Source organism: Terrapene carolina, unplaced genomic scaffold, assembly GCF_002925995.2.
Source record: "Terrapene carolina triunguis isolate 2854851 unplaced genomic scaffold, T_m_triunguis-2.0 Scaffold95, whole genome shotgun sequence".
Lineage (NCBI taxonomy): Eukaryota > Metazoa > Chordata > Testudines > Emydidae > Terrapene > Terrapene triunguis.
In genome coordinates this window covers 37,063,045-37,082,841 of record NW_020664446.1, presented here as the reverse complement: position 1 = coordinate 37,082,841, position 19,797 = coordinate 37,063,045, and the positions used below count along the sequence as shown (strand labels likewise).

At 39.2% G+C, this 19,797-nt stretch overlaps 1 protein-coding gene across 1 annotated transcript in view; it reads left to right on the top strand.

The window, feature by feature from the left end:
* The window catches only part of PCDH15 (protocadherin related 15), an 812,634-nt gene that overhangs the window by 520,689 nt on the left and 272,148 nt on the right, over positions 1-19,797 (top strand). The window contains exon 16 of the mRNA XM_026651074.1: positions 6,084-6,177. Coding sequence (XP_026506859.1) covers positions 6,084-6,177 — 94 coding nt within the window. The remainder of the gene's footprint in view (positions 1-6,083; positions 6,178-19,797) is intronic.

Below are 19,797 nucleotides of genomic sequence, written 5' to 3'. Positions count from 1 at the left end.
TGCTGGGCATGTTGCTCTTGGGTAGAGAGCCAACACTGGGCATGTTGCTCTTGGGTAGAGCCAGCACTGTAGGGGGGGCCTGATAATCATTCCTGTCCTCACACTTTACACAGGCGGTGATCATTATGGAAGATACACCTTTACCCCGATATAACGCTGTCCTCGGGAGCCAAAAGATCTTACCGCGTTATAGGTGAAACTGCGTTATATCGAACTTGCTTTGATCCGCTGGAGTGTGCAGCCCCGCCCCCCCAGAGCGCTGTTTTACCACGTTATATCTGAATTCATGTTATATCGGGTCACATTATATCGGGGTAGAGGTGTATCTCGCTGCTGAGGGTGAGCAGGGAATCAAGGGAGGGTCTTCTTCAAGCCTGCGGCTTCCGCCCCGCCCCTATGTGGCTCGCCTGTGTGCAGCAATGGTTTCCCCCATGATGGCAAAGTGGCGCGGGAAAGTTACCATTAATGGGGCAAGAAACAAAGCAGCTCTGCCGAGGAACCTGTGGCAGCGGATTGCCCGGTATCTCCATGAGAATTTCCTGGAGATCTCTGAGGGAGATTCCCATAAAGTGAGGGAGTCTATCAACAATCTGTTCCGCCACTCAGACTAGGCATGGAGTGGAAGACAAGCCTGCTTTCTCCAACCCTCCTGCCCCCAACAACTCGCTTCAGCAATTCCCAAAATCAGATCCACTTACCAGGGGCCTCCTCTCCTGTTTGCGCTTCACCAAGATCCGATTGCTGTGACTGGTTAGGCTCCTCCGTGGTAGAAAAGAGCTCCTGACTGATGCATCTCTGGCCTCCAAGTCATCCTCTGCCTCTGAGTCCCCTTCCCCCTCTTTGTCCAAGATTTCCTCCTCCTGGCTCTGTCCACCCTCGACTGGCAGGTGAGCCACCGAAGTATCCACAGGGGCCTTCGCAGTGGACGTGGGGTCGCCACTGAGTATTGCGTCCAGCTCTTTGTAGAACTGGCAGCTCGTGGGCGCAGCACCGAAGCGGCAGTTTGCCTCCCGTGCCTTGTGGTAGGCGTTCCGCAGCTCCTTCACTTCTACACTGCAGTGAGTCCCAGTCATGGCCCCTTTCTATCATGCATCGTGAAATCTGTCCATAGGTATCATAATTCCTATGGCTGGAGCGCAGCTGGGACTGGACAGCCTCCTCTTCCCAAATGCTGATGAAGTCCAGCAGCTCGGCATTCCTCCAGGGGGATCGCCTGGTGTGTGGAGCAGGCATGGCCACCTGGAAAGATACGCTGAGACCACTACACGCATAGATAAATGTCTATCAGGGATGGTCTAGACAGTATTTGGTCCTGCCATGCGGGCAGGGGACTGGACTTGATGACCTCTCGAGGTCCCTTCCAGTCCTAGAATCTATGAATCTATGAATCTATGAATCACCGAGCAAACAGGAAGGGGACATTCAAATTTGCAAAGGAATGTATGGGGTGGGGTGGACAGTTGATCACCTGAGGGCAAAGCAATAGAGTTCAAACCGATGACCAGAGAGGTGAGAACAGGCATTGTGGGACACCTCCCAGAGGCCAATCGCAGTGCTGTAATTGCCACGGTGTCTACAGTGGCACCGCCTCTCGTTGGGGTGGGTTTTTTAGAGCGCTACAACTTCACAGTTTCTGGGCACTAAGTGGCTTGGCAGTCTGTACACCTCGGGAGTTACAGCGCAGAAAGCTGCTTTACTGCGCAGAAACTTGCCAGTGTAGACGGGGCCTTAGAGAAGCCCAGGATCTCACAAAGGAGCGATCTTTTCTCTTCTGTCCTGTGTGTTTGCAATAGGTAAAGATTTGGGGGAAATACTTATTTATGCTGTGGGGAGCAAATATTTATAAAGCACATTGTAAATAAAACACCTAGTGATGAACTTGCAACTGGAATGCATAAGGATTGTTTGCAGTGAGAATCCAGGGTGAGGGAACCCCATTCTGTGACTCCAGAAATGGTCTAGTCCCTTAGTGCTTTATCAATTAACCGTTTTTTAACTGTGTACAGTATATCTCCTTTAGCATTCACTTCACTAACTCACTAGATAATGCCTCCATTCTAAGGATTAACATAGTAGCCTTTTTAATTAAGCTTCAGTTCTGTCTCCTCTGGCAACTAAAATCTGAATCTGATCTGAGATAATTAGGAACTTCATTAGCTCCCCATGGAAAGTGATGGATATTTGACTAAAGCCAAGGAATGACAATGGAATACATGAAACTGAAATGCATACAGTCCATTTGACCTGAGTACAACACAATATCTTATAATTAAACCATTTCTTCAAGTATGTTCAGTTATCTACATAGCTTATCTAGAAAAGATGTATTACAAATGTTAGAGAGGTAAAAAGACTGCCTGGAATAGGGCAGTATGGTACACACTGGAATTAAAAAAAAGCAAAACAGCTTATGTTTTCCTGTTCATTTTAAGTCTAAAATTCACAGGTGATAAATGAGCCTGCAGCTGTAGTGTAGTGTTATTGGAGCACTATTTCTTGTGGACATTTTATTTGTCACAAGTATGCTTTTCTTTCAGAGCCCAATCATGAAATGTATTTTAACAGGTTATCTGTACTAACATTTTATCACAATAAAAGCACAAATTTCATAATGGGAAGCATTCACGTTGAACATGAGCAAAACATGCAAATCCAATTTCCTTCTGTTTAGATTTTATTAGAGTGTTCTTAAACCTTTATTTTAAGCTGTTTTATTACATTGAGATGATGGCTAATTCATTACAAAAGGCAGTTGGGGTTATGTGTACTATTTAAAAGCAGTGAGTGGTTTTCTCTTTTGTGCCTATTCATCGACATCTGACCTTTTTAAAACGTTGGAAGGGGGCAAATTGCCATCCCAGGACATTCACTGCTGTTTCCACTTTTCAGATTTATAAAATATTGAAATAAAAAAATTAGGTTAAAAGTTAAATGGTCTTTAATAAGATGAGTATAATTACTAATTGAATTCCCAAGTTTAGTGGCCCCGTGCAGAGAACAGTGCATGAGATTAGAGAAGTGGAAGTAAGATATAGAGTATTAATGCATGTTTCCCTTAGTTGTTTAGTAAAATTCTGGAAATAAGTTATTGCTGAGTCAATCTGATTTGATGTTCTTTCCTTTTCTGAAAGAAGCTACTAGAGACATTCATGCACCTTAGCATTTGGGGGTTTTTTTGTAGCCATGAGTGACATATGATTTAACACCTTCCTCAAATTCCCTCTATCATGATGATTGAGACTGGATATTATCTTAGAGGTCAGTCACTTGATCTTAGGGAAGAGCTCCTAATACTTCCCACTTATTCTTATTCCACTGAACCCTATTAGTATTCACTTAAAAGTGTCTGCTTGCTCTAACCTGCTGACCAAAGATAGAGTGCTGGCATAATAGACTTTAGTCTTCACCGCCAAGGATGTTGGGGAGCTTCCTACCCTGACCTTCTCCTTTCTGATAATAAAGAGGAGTGCTCTTGGAGAGTGACATGTCAGAAGAGGAGGTGCTGGAGCAAATTTATAATATAAAAACCCAGATTATATAAATCCAAGAGGTTTGATGGATCTTAACTACGAACTGGCTGAGCAACTAATAAAAATGTGCAATACCTCTTTAAAAACAACAAATGGGATTACAGATAGCAAATGTTATACCTGTATTTTCAATAGGCTCTAAGATTGATACAGTTAGTTATATACTGTAAGCCTTACATCTGTACTTGGCACGCTGTTTGAAATGATCAATAAAAAAAGAATAAGAAAACACTTGGAGGATCACAATATGATAACCAGCATAGCTTCTGAAAAGGAAAACTAATCTCTCAGAATTCTCAAATGTGTCAATAAAATAGTGGATAAAGAAGATCTGGTAGACATTTATTTAGATTCCAAAAGGCCTCTGACAAGTTACTGCACAAGAGATACTCAAGAAGCTAACCAGTCATAAGGTGAGAGGCAAAATATTGTCATGGATCAAAAACAGGCTTGGAGATAGAAAACAAAGACTAGGATTAATGGTCAATTTTCATCGTAGAAAATGGTTAACAGCAGGGTTCCTGAAAGTTTGTACTAGGTCCTGTGTTGTTTATCTATGTATTAATTATCAGGAAAGTGGCAGGGTGGGGAGGAGTAGTGAGGTAGCAGAATTTGTAGATAGCGCAAAGTTATTTAAGTTAGTCAGGACAGGAGAGGACTGAGAGAGATTCAGAGAGACCTAGACAACCTCGGTGAATGAGCAACATGATGGCAAAGGCAATTCTTTTCCATTATATGCAAAGCAATGCGTGATGGAAGGGAAAAACAAAACAAAACTACTAGTTCATCTTGCAGGGTTCTAAATTAACCCTTCCAACTCAGGAAAGAGACCTGGATGTCATTATAGATAGCTGAATGAAGACTTCTGCTCAGTGTACAGCTGTGGTCAAAAAAACTAACAAGATATTAGGTTGCATAAGGACTGGGATGATTAATATTATTACCACCTTTATATAAATAAATGTGGTGGCCTCATCTGGAATGCTGTGTGCAATTCTGTTCACCTCATCTTAAAATTGATATTGCTATACTAGAAGGAGTTCTAAGGGTGATGAGAATGATCAAAGACATGGAATAACTTTCATATGGAGAGAGAGCCTGGGATTCTTTACCTCAGAAATAAATGAATAGGAGGGGACATGATAAACATCTATAAAATAATGCATGGAACAGGGAAGGTAGATGGGGAATGTCTGTCTCTTCTCCCTGTTTCATAAGAGAAGAACCAGGGGACATTCAATGAAGTTGAAAGGTGGGAAATTCAAAACTGATAAAAGGAAATACTTTTTTCACACAATATATAATTAAATTGTGGAACACACTGGCACATTCTCATTGAGACCAAGAATTTACCAAGATTCAGGAAGGGATTAGGTGTTTATATGGATAACAAGAGTATCCAGAGTCGTCGTCATTAAATATGACAAAAAATTGTGGAAGGGATATTAAACATCATGCTTCAGAGTTTAAGACAGTTTCTAACTATTAAATACCAAGCTGAGACCAAATGTGGGGGACAGATTACTACACATCTGCCTGCTGTGGTGCTCTTACCTACCTCTAAATCATTGGGTACTAGCCACTGTCAGAGATAGGATACTGGACTAGATTTATCTCAGGTCTGATTCTCTATGGCGGTTCTTACAGACTGTGGGAAAGCTACAAGAAAAATAGCTGTATCACCCAAGATGAAATAGAGATGAGCCTGCCTATAAAATGAGGATTAACTGCTAATTTTGTGATGATTATGAGTGTTAGTCCACAATGAGTATCTGTTCTTGTTCCTTGGCACCACAAAGCAGTTCAAGAAGTTATTCAGGCTCCTGACCATGGAGATCTGGGACAAATCCTACTCTGCTTTATTTGTCTTTGCTATTTACATCCATTTTTGTTTTGTAGTGCTTTGGAACAGCACAAGTTCTTTCATGGCCTAAATGCAGTAGGTTGATTTATTCTCCTTTATACACCACAGGCACTGGTGACAATCTTTTATTACTAGGAAATACAGTACCTGTACTGGTGAGCACTGAAAAAGAATTGACTCATTGCACACTCATTCAGTACACTTATGCAATGAATGGAAAAGTAAACTTTTCTGTAAAACGTTCAGTGAATCCTTGTGAGAGACATTCCATAGTTTATTACAAATAATCTAAATGCTTTTCTGTTAGAGCTATCAGAAATCTGCTGTGATGAATATACTGCTTGAGATTCTCTCTTGTAGTTTATGACAGCAGTACAAACCCTTTGAATGAATGACCGCCTTGTGTTCAGTTTGGGACTATCTATTATATAATCCTGTACATCATCAGGTCACTACTTTAATCCTAAATTATACATATATGCAACCATAAAGCATTAGAAATAGGCTCATCATTTTACAAGTATTTACCCATCCAAAGCCTTCACCCAATTATAATATATCCTAAAAGCTTAAGGAATATTTGCTGAAAGGAAAACTTTCATCTAAAACATAATAGTGGCACAAAAGAACTTGCAGGTTTTTCAGACTATTGTAATATAACATAATTTAATGTTTTGTTTTATTACTAGTTCTGGACTTCTTGCCTTAGGAAAGCCCTTGGACAGAGAAAGCACTGATCGCTACATTTTGATTGTCACAGGCTCGGATGGCAGACCAGATGGGGTGAGTTTCTATTGAGAGTTTAAGAAAGAATTTAGTTATCATACCAAGATGTTGGGAGCTAGAAATAATACAACCATAGAATCTTTTATCTGGGTCTTGAATGAATAGATCTATGACTTGCAGAAATTTCCCTATATGCAAGAAAGGTTTGTGCAGGTACCTCCCATGCACCACTTTGAAAATGTACCACTTTTAGACACTAAAACAAAAATGATTTTGCCAGCTCACTTTTGACATTTCTTTCTTCTGCAATAGCAAGAATAAATACAATAAATGCAACTGTTTGTCATCCAGCTGTGTGGGATCTTGTGACCATTCAATTTCCCTGATACGTGGAGTCCAGTCTCCCTGCCTGTCTCCTTCTGCATACCATTTTGAAAGAGCTCCCTTTTATTGTGTGCAGTCATATTCTGTGTCATTTTCTCTGTCCTATTAAATGTGTTACTCAATCTTGTTTCAGAATTTGCACATGGCAAATGATGTCCTAGTTCAGTTTTTTTAAAGTACTTAAGGAAATCAATTTGCACGAGTGTTTGCCAAACTTTTTATGAACTATAACAGGCCTTTTTCTTTTAGTTGGAAGTGTAGCAAGAAATTTGCAACGTATCTATTAGGAGTTTTTGACTTCTTTTTCTGCATGTTCTGCCAGAGGCAGTTAGACACTTGACAATGTGTCGAGAAGTTAGATTAATCTATCTCTCATTACATTCTAATGATTTTTTAAATTACCTATTGTTATTCCGCTTCCCTTAAACTCTCTCTGCTTGTGTATTCTTAGCTTCTGCGGTCTTCGGAGTGAGGATCATCCATCTTTAGTGTTTGGAAAGCACCTTGCACATAGTTCAGTCTATAATAAATAAATTTGTTGAATTACTGGCTGTTCATTTCGGGTTTCTGAACCACTTTTTCAGAACCTTAACTAAAGAACTAGAAGAAAATCATTTTGCCTCTCTAAAAATGAATTCGAAGCATTTCATCAAGTATATTTTAGCACATTTAATGAAACTGTAATATGGTTCTTAAATAATAATATTACCCACACAAAAGCGTCATTAATTCAGAGTACATCTACACCTCTCACTCCTTAAGGCAGTGAGTGCATAGAGTACATATGCTACCCCTGTCTCTCCCCCAGCATGGGTATCAATAGCAGTGTAGACAGTGAGGCACTGCTTAAGTGAGTAAAGGTATGCCTGAACCCTTAGGGTATGTACTGGGTATGTACCTACATGGCTCTCTACTTGCCCAAGCAATGTCTTCCCATCTACACTGCTAAAAATAGCAGTGTAGTGTCCCTCTGCCAGTGCCAGAGCCTTTCACTGCCATGTGTAGCTACACACCATAGTGTGGATATACCTAGGTTTACACTGTGGCGTGTAACAATATGTACCCCACATGCTGCCCTAAATGGTGTGAAACATAGATGTACCTTCAGAGTGAAGGTCCATCAAGTACAGTTCCTGACAATAAGACAAATATTAAAAAGGGAGGAAATCATATGATAAAGTAACACTCACACCCAACAAAAGTCTCTGAGCATTAGCCTACTGTAATTGTGAACCCACATTCTCTTTTAGTGGAACAATATAATTATCTTCAATGTGTATATCAAAGAGCTGAAAATCACATTTTATAATTATACAGATATCTGTATCTAAAATGTGCTTATCCTTATACGTAGAAAACTGGATGAGGTAGTAGTGGGTGTGGAGATATTAGTTGGCACTGCAGGGGCACTCGTCAAAGAAAGGTCAGTAGACAAAGGTCATTCTTAAAGTCTGCAGCAAACCCAAGATGGAAGTTTCCCATCTTAAGAGATGCACAAGCATGGAGTAATTCTTTTGCAGATCTTTCACGATGGAAAGAGAAAAATGGAAGAGAAATGGTTTAAAGTACCTTGGCTGAGTGTTTTTTTCTGCACCTGCTAGAAGTGCAGCACAGAATGGCTCCTCCCTGCAGGAGGAAGAGGCAAATATGACTTAGTCATTTTTGCACCCTCTCCATTCTGTGGACCTCTAGGAGCCAGTGCAATTCCCAGAGTGAAGTAGAGCAACCAAGGGCTGCTCTACATTATGGCACCCCATCCCCCAGACTGACTATGGTCTGGTTCTCGGCAGTAAAAAAAAATCCTGTACTGCTGAGTGCTATTAGGATCATCCTGCTTCCAGCTGCTGGCACATCTCCTATGTTGGAGCTTACAGCCCTTTCATATAGGGGAAACCAGTGTCTGTCCTACACAGTTTGTGCTTGGGGCAAATTCCCCAGTGTAGTTAGTTTTTACAGCACCATAGCAATATACAGGAGCCATAACATGACCCAGCATCTCAGCCCTTCTCTTAATAGTCTACATAAAATAATCTTAAAGTAATTATTGTCTTAATACTTTAATTTTCTTGACACTTTGAACCCTTCTCCATCCTTTAATCTCTATGAGCTCAGCTGCTTTTCCAGTGACCATTTTCATTTTCAGCACAGTGGCCATTTTCATCTCTTACGTTCTATAGCAAAAACTAAATCTGGAGAGTTAAACAACTCCTATTATGGTTTTGGTTATAGAAAGACTATAGTCTGCTGCTGGAATAATATCAAGGCCTCATGAGGATAGTTGAAAATATTTTACTCCTTTTTTCACCTTAAAACCCATTCCTCCGTCACCTCTTGCCCACCCAGACATCTCTTAATTCAACTTTTAAAGTAAAATCTAGTGTTAGCAGCCCACTTCTGAAGTGCTGCTGAGTGTAGCAGCAGGGCTGGAGTTGAATGAAATGTGACATTTTTTCCCCTTTGAAGTTAAATTGCCTAAAGTGCTGCAAAGGAACCATTGTATGCATCTCCCAGCCCTGCCCCCAACCTCTTCAGACATCTGGGTTGATGTACAGCTTCCCTTTCACATGAAAAGTAACTGACTTTCCTTTATGTGTGGAAAGTGAAACTTCATTAATGCCCAGTTATCTATGCAGCTTGGTGGCCAGGTGGGCAGTTTCCTTCAGAGATCAGGTGCCATTATGTCATATGTCAAGAAACTTCACTGTCATTAAATGATCTAATGAAAAAACTGGTGATGACATTCCTGTGTGGTGTTGGGGTTTTATACAAAAGGAAAACATCACACAAAGTCACAGCTGGGCAGTCAAATACTTGGTGTTCATAGACCTGTTCTAATGTCAATCAAAAATATTCAGTGGTCTTTTGCTGTTGGGTCAGATATTTTAAATGCAAGGTGGAGTGGGGAGTTCACAAGTGAAATCTCATTGACTCACATGGTGGTGTCCTTTTTCTCATATCGACTATTATAGATAGGAAACAATGGTTACTTTTTTACGAATGAGGATTACTGCAGTTTTTCTTCTAACTGTTTCACCTTAGACTTTGTTACAGAGGCAGATTCTTTTTTGGAAAAACACTGGTGTGGTGTTACTTATGAAGAGGAACACTGGGAGGAAGGCTTGTTTCAAGTATCTAAACATTGTTTAAGGAATAAAACTACTTATTACATATTTAAACACCATTAGCTGGCATAATAATCTGATTTGTTTCCATCCAGCAATATGCTACTTGAAATTAAATGAATTAAGTAGATTCAAATATACATGGAAAAGCTTAGCTTTTACATTTAATGCAAAATCTGCTTTAAGAATTAACATGTAGAGCAAGGAAAATTACTTTTGTTTTCCCTAAAAAAATTCCTCTCCTTAATTGTAACATGGACATTTAGCTTTGGGACATTTTGCACTCCCATTGTTCAGAGTAAGTATTAGGAACAATGGTTGAATAATCACTTTAAAATATTATCCATTCAGAGTTTCCAAGAACACAGACATTTAGGAAATATGTGAGAACTCCTATTCAGAGTAGAACAAGCAAACACTTTTATATTTTCTTTCATTTATACATACACCTCTACCCCGAAATAACGCGACCCGATATAACATGAATTCGGATATAACGCGGTAAAGCAGTGCTCCAGGGGGGTGGGGCTGCGCACTCCGGAGGATCAAAACAAGTTCAATATAACGCGGTTTCACCTATAATGTGGTAAGATTTTTTGGCTCCCGAGGACCGTTATATCGAGGTAGAGGTGTATTTTGGCAGTTTTAAAGTTGTTTGAATTCTGTGTGGCTTCAGCAATTGAATGCACTGGACACTTTCTGTACCATGCCCTAGTTGCTTCAGTTTGATTGACATTTTCAGCTTAACTGTCTCGCGAATGAGAACTTCAGCTGCTGTTAGTCAGTTTTTTAAGAACTTTGACTTCTTCTCATCCAGTTTCTAAATAATGTATAAAATAGTAGCCTTCATAAAATGACACTTTGTATACAGGTGCTCTGTGTTTACTGGGAGTTGTTTGAAAAGATAGCTTAAGTAATATTGCTTCTTGAGTTTACAAATATATAAAGTGGACTGTAAAACAGTTCAATTTAAGAGTTTTTCAAGTTCTATAGAGTTGCCTGCATTTCAGAAATACAATGTAATCAATGAGTAATGGGAAAGTTGGGAGTAAACATTGGTAGAAAACTTTTATATAGTTGTTTTTAACGTATTCACCAGTGTAATATGTCGTAAGCTGTAGAATCATTTTAGACACTACTACTAGAATATAAATTGATCTTATTCATGGAAATGGATCAGCAGTGCACAGGTTTTCAACTGACTTCTGATAACTCCAACAAGCAGTACTGCTTTCCATTTTGCTGCACAGCATGTGTGACATCATTTTATCATTTTGGTCCTTCTTATACCTTAAAATGCTCTTGATTGTTTGAAATACTCAGCCATGCTTCCCAAGCTATATTCGTTCTGGTTTACAGTGCTAGAAGTTTAGTAGGCACATGGTTTTTATGCTGACCTTGAAATAACATAACCAATTGCCTGTCCCTGAAACACCACAACACAAACAGTTGAATATGTATAAAGGATTTATAGCCAGTTATTGTTTCCCCAGTTATGAGGCTTATCCATAGATAGACAGAACAATGACAGGTGAAAGGAAAAATCTGTCAAGTTCAAGTTACATTGCCAAACTTTGATATTTTCAGGTAAGATTTCAGTGCAGAATACAATTGCCATTAGGTGCTAGTAGGATTTAGAGAGGGACCACACTGCACCTTCAAGCAGGGTGGATTATGTCCAGCTGGATGAATTAAGGGAACGGTGCCTTACTGGTGGGGGTTGGGGGGTGGGGGTGGAGAGATCAGAAACTATTGCAACAGAAGAGGAGTCAGTGTGGTCTCATCCCCTAGAGAACCAGAAATGCAAAAGGCTTTAAAAGGGGCAGCCTCGGGCAGTGAAGCCCCCTTTTATATGGACTAAGCTGAGGCAGCACCCACCCTTCCTCCCCTTTAGGTTGTGAAATGCCAGCTTTGGTCAAGACCTGCTTTGGGCATTGCACTAGCTGCTCCTTTTCAGGGGGGCTTGGAGGGAATTTTCCCCTCACCACCAGATTGGCCTAGGTAGCATGGTTTTTTCCCCCCCCAACCTTCCCAACAGCGGGTTCGGGGAGGGCTTTGTTGATGTGTGGCATAGGTGCCGACTTCCTCTCTACCCCTCCGCCCCAGGCCCCGCCCCCATTCCACCTCTTCCCCCAAACCCCCACCCCGCCTCTTCCCACCCTCGCTCTGCCCCCACTCCATCCCTTCCCCTAAGGCTGCACCCACACCCCGCCTCTTTCTGCTCCCTCTGCATGCTGCAGAGCAGCTGATCCGCAGCAGTCGGGCGGCATTGGGAGGGAGGGGGATAAGTTGATCAGTGGGCTGCCACTGTGGCGGAGGCTCTGGAGGGGAGGTGGGGGAGAGCGTGGCTGCCGGTGGGTGGTAAGCACCCATTATTTTTTTTCTGTGGGTGCTCCAGGGCTGAGTTGGCACCTATGATGTGTGGCATGAAGGGGTTAGACTATATGTTGCAACTCATTATGTAAGTCTGGGGCAGATGCCCAGTGCACATACTCCGTAGGAAAGATATATAGTTACCAGATAAATGGCTTGGGAAAGGACTTAAAAAGAAGGTGTTCATTAAAGGAACAGAATGGGGACAGTGCGGGTGGGGGGGGGAGTTGAGGGTCCTATGAATGGTATGGCAGGGAGCCAACCCCCTTTTTTTATATCCTATGGGGAGCAGGGATGGTAAGGTTCCAGCAATAGATTGGCTGGGGGACCTGGATAGAAAAAGAGGGGGAGCTGGTAGAAGCCCCCAGGTAATTATTGAATGAACATGGGGTTACCTGCATTGTACACTTTTATCTGCTGGATAGTCCCAGACATTTAATAATAAAGTTGCGGCCTGATTAAAACCATATCAAGTGTCTCCTGTCCTTTCAGTATAGCTGGACAAGCAAAGTGTGCTGAATTTTTGTAAGAAGCAAGCAATCCTATTCTGTGCTATTTAAGAACTTAAAATAACAATGTGTGTATGTTTCTTCATTTGTATGTGAGACTGGAATATATAATGTACTTCAGGATCATTAATTTACTGCTCTTTGTATTTAAGGAACACAGAAAGATGGAGGTGTTTGTTGTGGTCTTGGAAGTAACTTATAGAAGACATATAAAGCAATGATTAATAAAAAAATTAGGAACTCTGAAAAGTGGAAATTAGGTGCTGTACTCTTGACTACAGAGCACAAGAAAATGGTGTTTGTAGAAGGTCCTGTCTATTTTTCACAGCAGTGTCCTTCCAGAATGTCCAGTGGCTTAAAATCAATATCTGTTCATCTTACAATATCGTTGAAGGGCTGTCACAGACTGTTAATGAAAACTGTAAAATATTGTGATGTGAAATGGAATGTTTTGTAGTACATTCCATCCTTGCATTTAGTTCTAGCTAAAAATGAGGCAGAGGCAGAACTGGATAATAAAATAATCTTCCTGTCCACAAGGCCATGAGATGCGCAGGTGAGCACAGTGTATCTTTGCTGTGTATTTCTCTTTCTTAATTCATCTTATCCTTCATCAAAACAAATCAGCACCACTTTTAGTGGAGAAAAAAGTTTCTTTCCTGGACTATATATGATAAATTACATTATCCAAGTTATGCTTCAGTGTTTGACTTCCTAGCAAAGTCTATTATTAATTTCAACTATTTATCTACTAACATATTTAAACTAAATATTATACATATATGGCAATAACTGGGTGCTAGTAGATTTGTGTAATTTAGACACTTAAGGATTTTCTTCCCCCTTTAATATGCATGGGAGGAAGTCGGTGTTTAACAAAATTACAACTACAATATAATTTCTATTAATTCTACAAGCATTATCAACATCACTCGATAGTATATCAGATCCCTAGAGTTACTTTAATGTACTTGTTTATCTTTCAGTGAATATAAAATTGAGACATTTTACATACAGTGTAGCTTATATTTCTTCAGAAATATGTAACCAGCCTTTTTTAAATCAGTTAAATATGATCAAAATATTTTGGGTTTCTGTCTAATTGATTTTTTTTTAGGTCCGCAATAATCTTATCCTTTATAAATTAATGTCATTCATATGATTGTATTACCCCAATATTTCATTATTCAGTAATGTTCTTCTAAGGTCATTGAAAGAGTTAATGTTATAATTTAACTTGATAACCATATATTCGAGCATACTGCCATCGTTACTCTACGTTGTTATACTTCATCTGTATATTTTTTCTCATAAAAATTATGTACATGTCTTCTGTCTGGCCTATATTTTGAGGAAAGTTTTAGAAAAATGTGATATCTGAGAAATAGACTATGACCATTTTTATGCACCAGAGTACAGAATTAAAATTTTGTGTGCAAGTTAACATTGGCATTTCCGGACTTTTGAATACAACTTGAAGTTTGCTTTTACCTAGTTTTTTGTTTTTGATCAATCAGTACAGTGGAAATGTGTTTGGTTAAATGTATTAAAGGGAACTTTATAGGCAGACAAATAATTCTGTACTTTCTCAATACAAAGAACTCAAAAAGTTTTATTTTTACCAATAGGGCCCCTAATTAAGGAAAGCAAATGTGGCCTATAATTGTTCTCTTGTGCAGCATATGGGAAAGTCCTTGAAATTTCCTATTGTGATTGTATAGGAAAAGCACCTGTGAACGTCAGTTTGAATCTGTAGAATCCTTTAAAGATCAGGAGTTTTGACTAAAACCAAGAATGTTTACCCATGCTTGTGAAACTCATTGTTTCCTGGGACTGACATGGATAATCCAGTATATACAGCCACCCAAGCCCATAATCTTATCAGACATCACATGAAAGAAACCAGGGAGTTGACATTAAAATTTAAAATATACTCCATGATAGCATAACACATAATAAAAGTTTCAGGGGGTTTATGTTCTTCATGAAAGTTTTGATTTTGATTGTCAAAGAAGAATACAATGGTTTATGTAAGTCATTTTAAAAAAAAAACTGACTGAAATTGAGCATACACTGTTATATTCATTTTTTAAAATGTATTTGGAAAGACATATGTTGGGCTAATGTTAAGGTGGGAAAAGGTTCTGCATCCGGTAACATTTTTGTAACTCAAAAATATCTTTATTTCACTAAAATAGTGTTTGCAAACTGTTAACAAAAACTGCCATGTATTTTACATCTCTCATGAGTCCTAGATGGGCCTGGAAAAGATACATTGGTTTCATGTTTTGCTGCCACAAGTTTATCTGTGATTTAATAGTTTAGGGCTAGAACCACCTCTTTGGTATACGCTCCTATAATGCTTCTCTTTAATCAAGCATGCCTTCCAGGTTAGATCTTGCTGACTATCAGTAACCTTCTGTATTTTTACAACTGCTTCACATTCACTGGTTCTAAACAAACAGAAGCAAGGCATATAGCAGAATTGTGCCCTGCCTGCAGCTGAGGGGTATAATGACACAATTCCTAGTATATTTTACAGCTTTTGGGTCCTGTTAGATCCTAGCTGCATCAAGATAAACAGATTGTGGTGATAACTCAGAGAAGCTTTATCCATTTATGATTAGCCACAGGATTCTGAACGTTCCTCTTAGAACAGCCATGGTTATCCATACCTTTGTCACCTCTAGACGGGATAAGTGTAATGCAATCTACTTGGGGACAGCCCTTGAGTAGCCTTGAGAAACTTGAGTTGGTGTGCAGTACAGCAGCATTCCTCTAGATGGGGAGCAGGGAGAGGTTACCCTAAGCTCAACAGAGATGCCAAGTTCCAAGTAGCTCAAGTTGCATTTTTGTGGACATAAGCCTATGAAGCTAGCAAACTTTTTCTGATTCAGCTTCTCTCCCACTGTATAATAATAAAAATACCTTATAAATAATGTTTTCATGTTAATATGTTACGGTGTTTTCATCTAGCTCATAGTAAATTGGTATTAGAAGGGGGCTCTCCACTGTTACTGCTCCTGAATATAGGTGTAAACTGCATCTTTAAAAGTGTTTAGGGTAAGGGCACAAAGTGTGAGGCCTGCAGCAGCACTGATGGGGACACCGACAAGATAGTAAAATGTTAGTGAGAAAGGATACACTCCCCACTCTTCTCCCCCCAGGATTATACCTATGCTCTGCTAGTCACCCCTCACTGTGATTATGCCATTTTGGCATAAGCACATGGATCAGGAACCAAGATCCATATACCATAGCCCTTTTTCCTGTTAACATACCTGTTTTTGAGCCTACAATACCTATAAAGATATTAGATTCTCATTAGCAGTGAATTGCATTATTGTGGAAATGTGAGTCTTCAAGGACTTAACCTCCTGGAGTAACTAACTTATACTAATGTAACAATTTCCATTCCATTTTACCCCATTAATAAATACTCTATTTTGGTTCTTATCACTTTGCTTACCTTGATATCTGAGCACCTGAATTTGTCCCAACTGATTAAAAATAGCTATTATTTTGTATGTTTAAGCCACAATGTAAATATAGGTTTCAGAGTGGTAGCCATGTTAGTCTATATCAGCAAAAACAATGAGGAGTCCTTGTGGCACCTTAGAGACTAACAAATTTATTTGGGCATAAGCTTTCGTGGGCTAGAACCCATTTCATCAGATGCATGGAGTGGAAAATACAGGAGCAGGTATAAATACGTGAAAGAGTTGCCTTACCAAGTGTGAGGTCAGTCTAACAAAACAGTTCAGTTAACAGTAAGATACCAAGGGAGAAAATATCAGTTTTGTAGTGGTAATGAGAGTGGCCCATTTCAAACAGTTGACAAGAAGGTGTGAGTAACAGTAGAGGGAAATTAGTATGGGGAAAATTAGGTTTAGGTTTTGTAATGACCCAATCACTCCCAGTCTTTGTTCAGGCCTAATTTGATGGTGTCCAGTTTGCAAATTAATTCCAGTTCTTCAGTTTCACATTGGAGTCTGGTTTTGAAGTTTTTTTGTTGAAGAATTGCCACTTTTTGGTCTGTTATTGAGTGACCAGGGAGATTGAAGTGTTCTCCTACTGGTTTTTGAATGTTATAATTCCTGATGTCAGATTTGTGTCCATTTATTCTTTTGGGTAGAGACTGTCCGGTTTGGCCAATGTACATGGCAGAGGGGCATTGCTGGCACATGATGGCATATATCACATTGGTAGATGTGCAGGTGAATGAGCTCACACCATCAGGGGTGAAAATGTAAATATAGTTTTCTTAAGTTTATTATAGCAAAATCCTGCCATGTAGAGCATAAGCAGTTTTTATAGATTCTTTTTCAATCAAATAAGGCCCTGGACTTTTTGCTCATATCTTATTACTTACTAACTCATTTGTATTTTAGGATGATAGTCTTTGTCTTAGAGTTTGTCTAAATTAATAAACTTGTTTGACATCAAAGCTAGGAAAATTCACTTTCCTATGGCAAACAATACACTCATCAATTCCCAGTTTCCAATTAAATGGCAGGGTACAAATAAAGTAAGTGACATTTTCTTTGTATTTATCTTCTATTCTTTAACATTTATGAGAGCCTTGCATACTTAGAGCAAAATATATTTGTGTAGTCTATTTAAATATTGTGTTTATTGCTTAGAGATGAATTATGGATATAAGAACTATTTCACTTGGCATAAGAAAGCTATAAATTGCAGATGTTCATCTTTTATTAGGCTTACATTTATTATATGTGTGAAGAACCCATTGATTGCTTCAGCAACAAATAGGAAGTGCCCAATCCTTTTGAGAAGTTGCACTATTGCTGCCTTTTCATGTTACACATTCCAATGATAACTTTAACTCTGACCTATAAAACATTTTTTTTTAAATCAGTGTTGCTACTTACATAGACATTATGAAAAGTTGAAAAATTTACATGCAGATATCATAGCATGGGATCTGCATTACTCACATCCAGCCCTGTATGCCTCCTAACGTAGTCACTACATCTCTATAGAAAATGCATCAGGACATACATAGAAATAATAGTAAGTTGTATTTTCTCCCCCCCCTCTCTAATCCTGATTCAGTAAAGTGCTTAAGCAGGTATGTAAATCCATCCCTATTTAGGAAACCACTTAAAGCATATGCTCATGCCCCATTGACTTAAATAGTAATTAAGCACATGCTTTATGTTAAGCACAGGCTTAAGTGCTTTTTTTTAATTGGAGTCTCTGCTTCCATAGAGTCTCCTGCTTTAGTGGTGAATGGTGCTATTTTTTGCATTTTGTTTTTTTTTTAATACCCCATGCACAAGATAGTGGCTTGTACGCTTTGCCTATCAAATGATGAAATGTAACTTTTTTGGATTATGAACGGAGAGGAATGGACAAAATGTTGCAGGTTCTGATGATATTTCTGAGTCTTCAATTGATGTGCTTCAAACTTTGTGTGAAACTTTTCATTCATTCTGAGTATTAACTCTAAATATTGGGAAGCACATAAATTAGGCTTGATTTTGATCAGTTATTGGGAGGTTCAAATTAGGCCTTCAAATTAAACTCTAATTGCAATCTTACATATCCAGCTCACCTTACACTGGGAAAAGCTGAGAATCAAGTGGAGAGGTCAAACAGCAATGTTGTAGGATGCTGAGCTGGGGAGGTTTCAGAAGTGTGTGGAGGCAGCTGAAGTATGAATAAGAGTGAGAATCTGACTCTGTTCCTGATTCATGAGGCTCTGAGATGTATGATTCAGCAATTTTTTTTACTAACAAGACAAGAAAGCCTGCTGTAAAAGAGTAAACAGGCTCCTAATTAGATACACTGAACTCATGTATTTCTTTCAGTATTGATTTTGTTCCTTTAGCTTTATAAGGCAAGAATAACTCTCACAGTTCTCATATTCACCAGAATTTTCTCTGATGAAGGTGGAATAATAGACGAGCGTTTAAAGAATCTCCATCTCCGTGTCTGTGTGGTAGAAGCTTCTTTGTTAGAAGAATGTCCTCATTTTGCAAAAAGCGAATCATGGCTTACATGACTTTCAGAGCAATCACAGCATTGGTACCTGCAATAGGAAATCGGTGGTGTGAAATATGATGGAGCTGTCTGACCGTACATGAAAGTGAGCCGCATGGAACTGGTTGTAGAGAGGAAGATCTCCCTCACAGTGTATGCATTTACCTTCTTCCCACCCCACCAAAAAAGTATACCCTAAACTGTGGGCCTTCCCTCATATTAACTGTTGTGCCAGGTAATTACTCTTGTGGCTGTTGAAAGGCCATAAGACCCACAGTTTATTTTCTGGCTCTATTTTCTGCTCATTGATAGGCTAAAAAGAGGCCCCGTAATTCACCCCGGTTGCTTACTGAAGGATATCTTAGGATATACTTGTCACCCTTTTGCTGTGGGTGCTAGTCATGACACTGTTGCTCTGGAGCCCCTTATTGGAATACACACACACACACACACACATTTTATTAAACAATCTTTTGAGTGTGGCAGTTACCAAGGTGAACTAATGGCAGAATCACCAATATATGTTACATGCATCCCAAAGGAGACCAATGTAGTTAACTGAGTTAAAGACCATCTATAGGGTTCGCATCATGTACTCATGACGGTGAAAAATAGCACCTATTTAACACTGTATGTCCATTATTAGCATTGCAAAAATGATAATGCAATCGGATGAAGTTGATAGAGGTTTATGAGTCTAGAGGAGAAAAATAGAGAATTCCAAAGTGTTCTTTTGTTGTGAATCACAAATGCTAGAGAAGTTGACAGCAAAAAAAGGGGATCGGGGGACAAACAAAGACCTCTTGGATATGTATTTTTTTATAATATCTCTATACTATATGCACAGCTCAGTGAATTAATTTACTTCTAATGGTTCACTAAGTTGTGACTACTGTAGAAATTATGGTAGCTCTATTTAAAAATGTTGGTACTGGGTCAAGAGCATATTTGAGTACCATGGAAGTTTTAAATAAGACAAACAAACAAAAGTTGATGTGCTTTCTTGTAAATTTTGGATTAAGTTTGATTATCTAATTAGGGCCTCAAAATCAATACAATTTTCAGGCTATTTTAAAAGATCATGTATTCTCCTCCCAGACCAAGATGAATGTTGAAACAGGATAGTGCTTCTATGACAGGATGATTTATTATGACATTGAAGCAAATACAGGAACATAGGAATTGACAGACTGGATCCAGAGTCAAGGTACATGTAGTTCAGTATCCTGTCTCCAACAGTGGCCAGCACCAGATACTTCAGAGAGAAGTGCAACTATCCAACA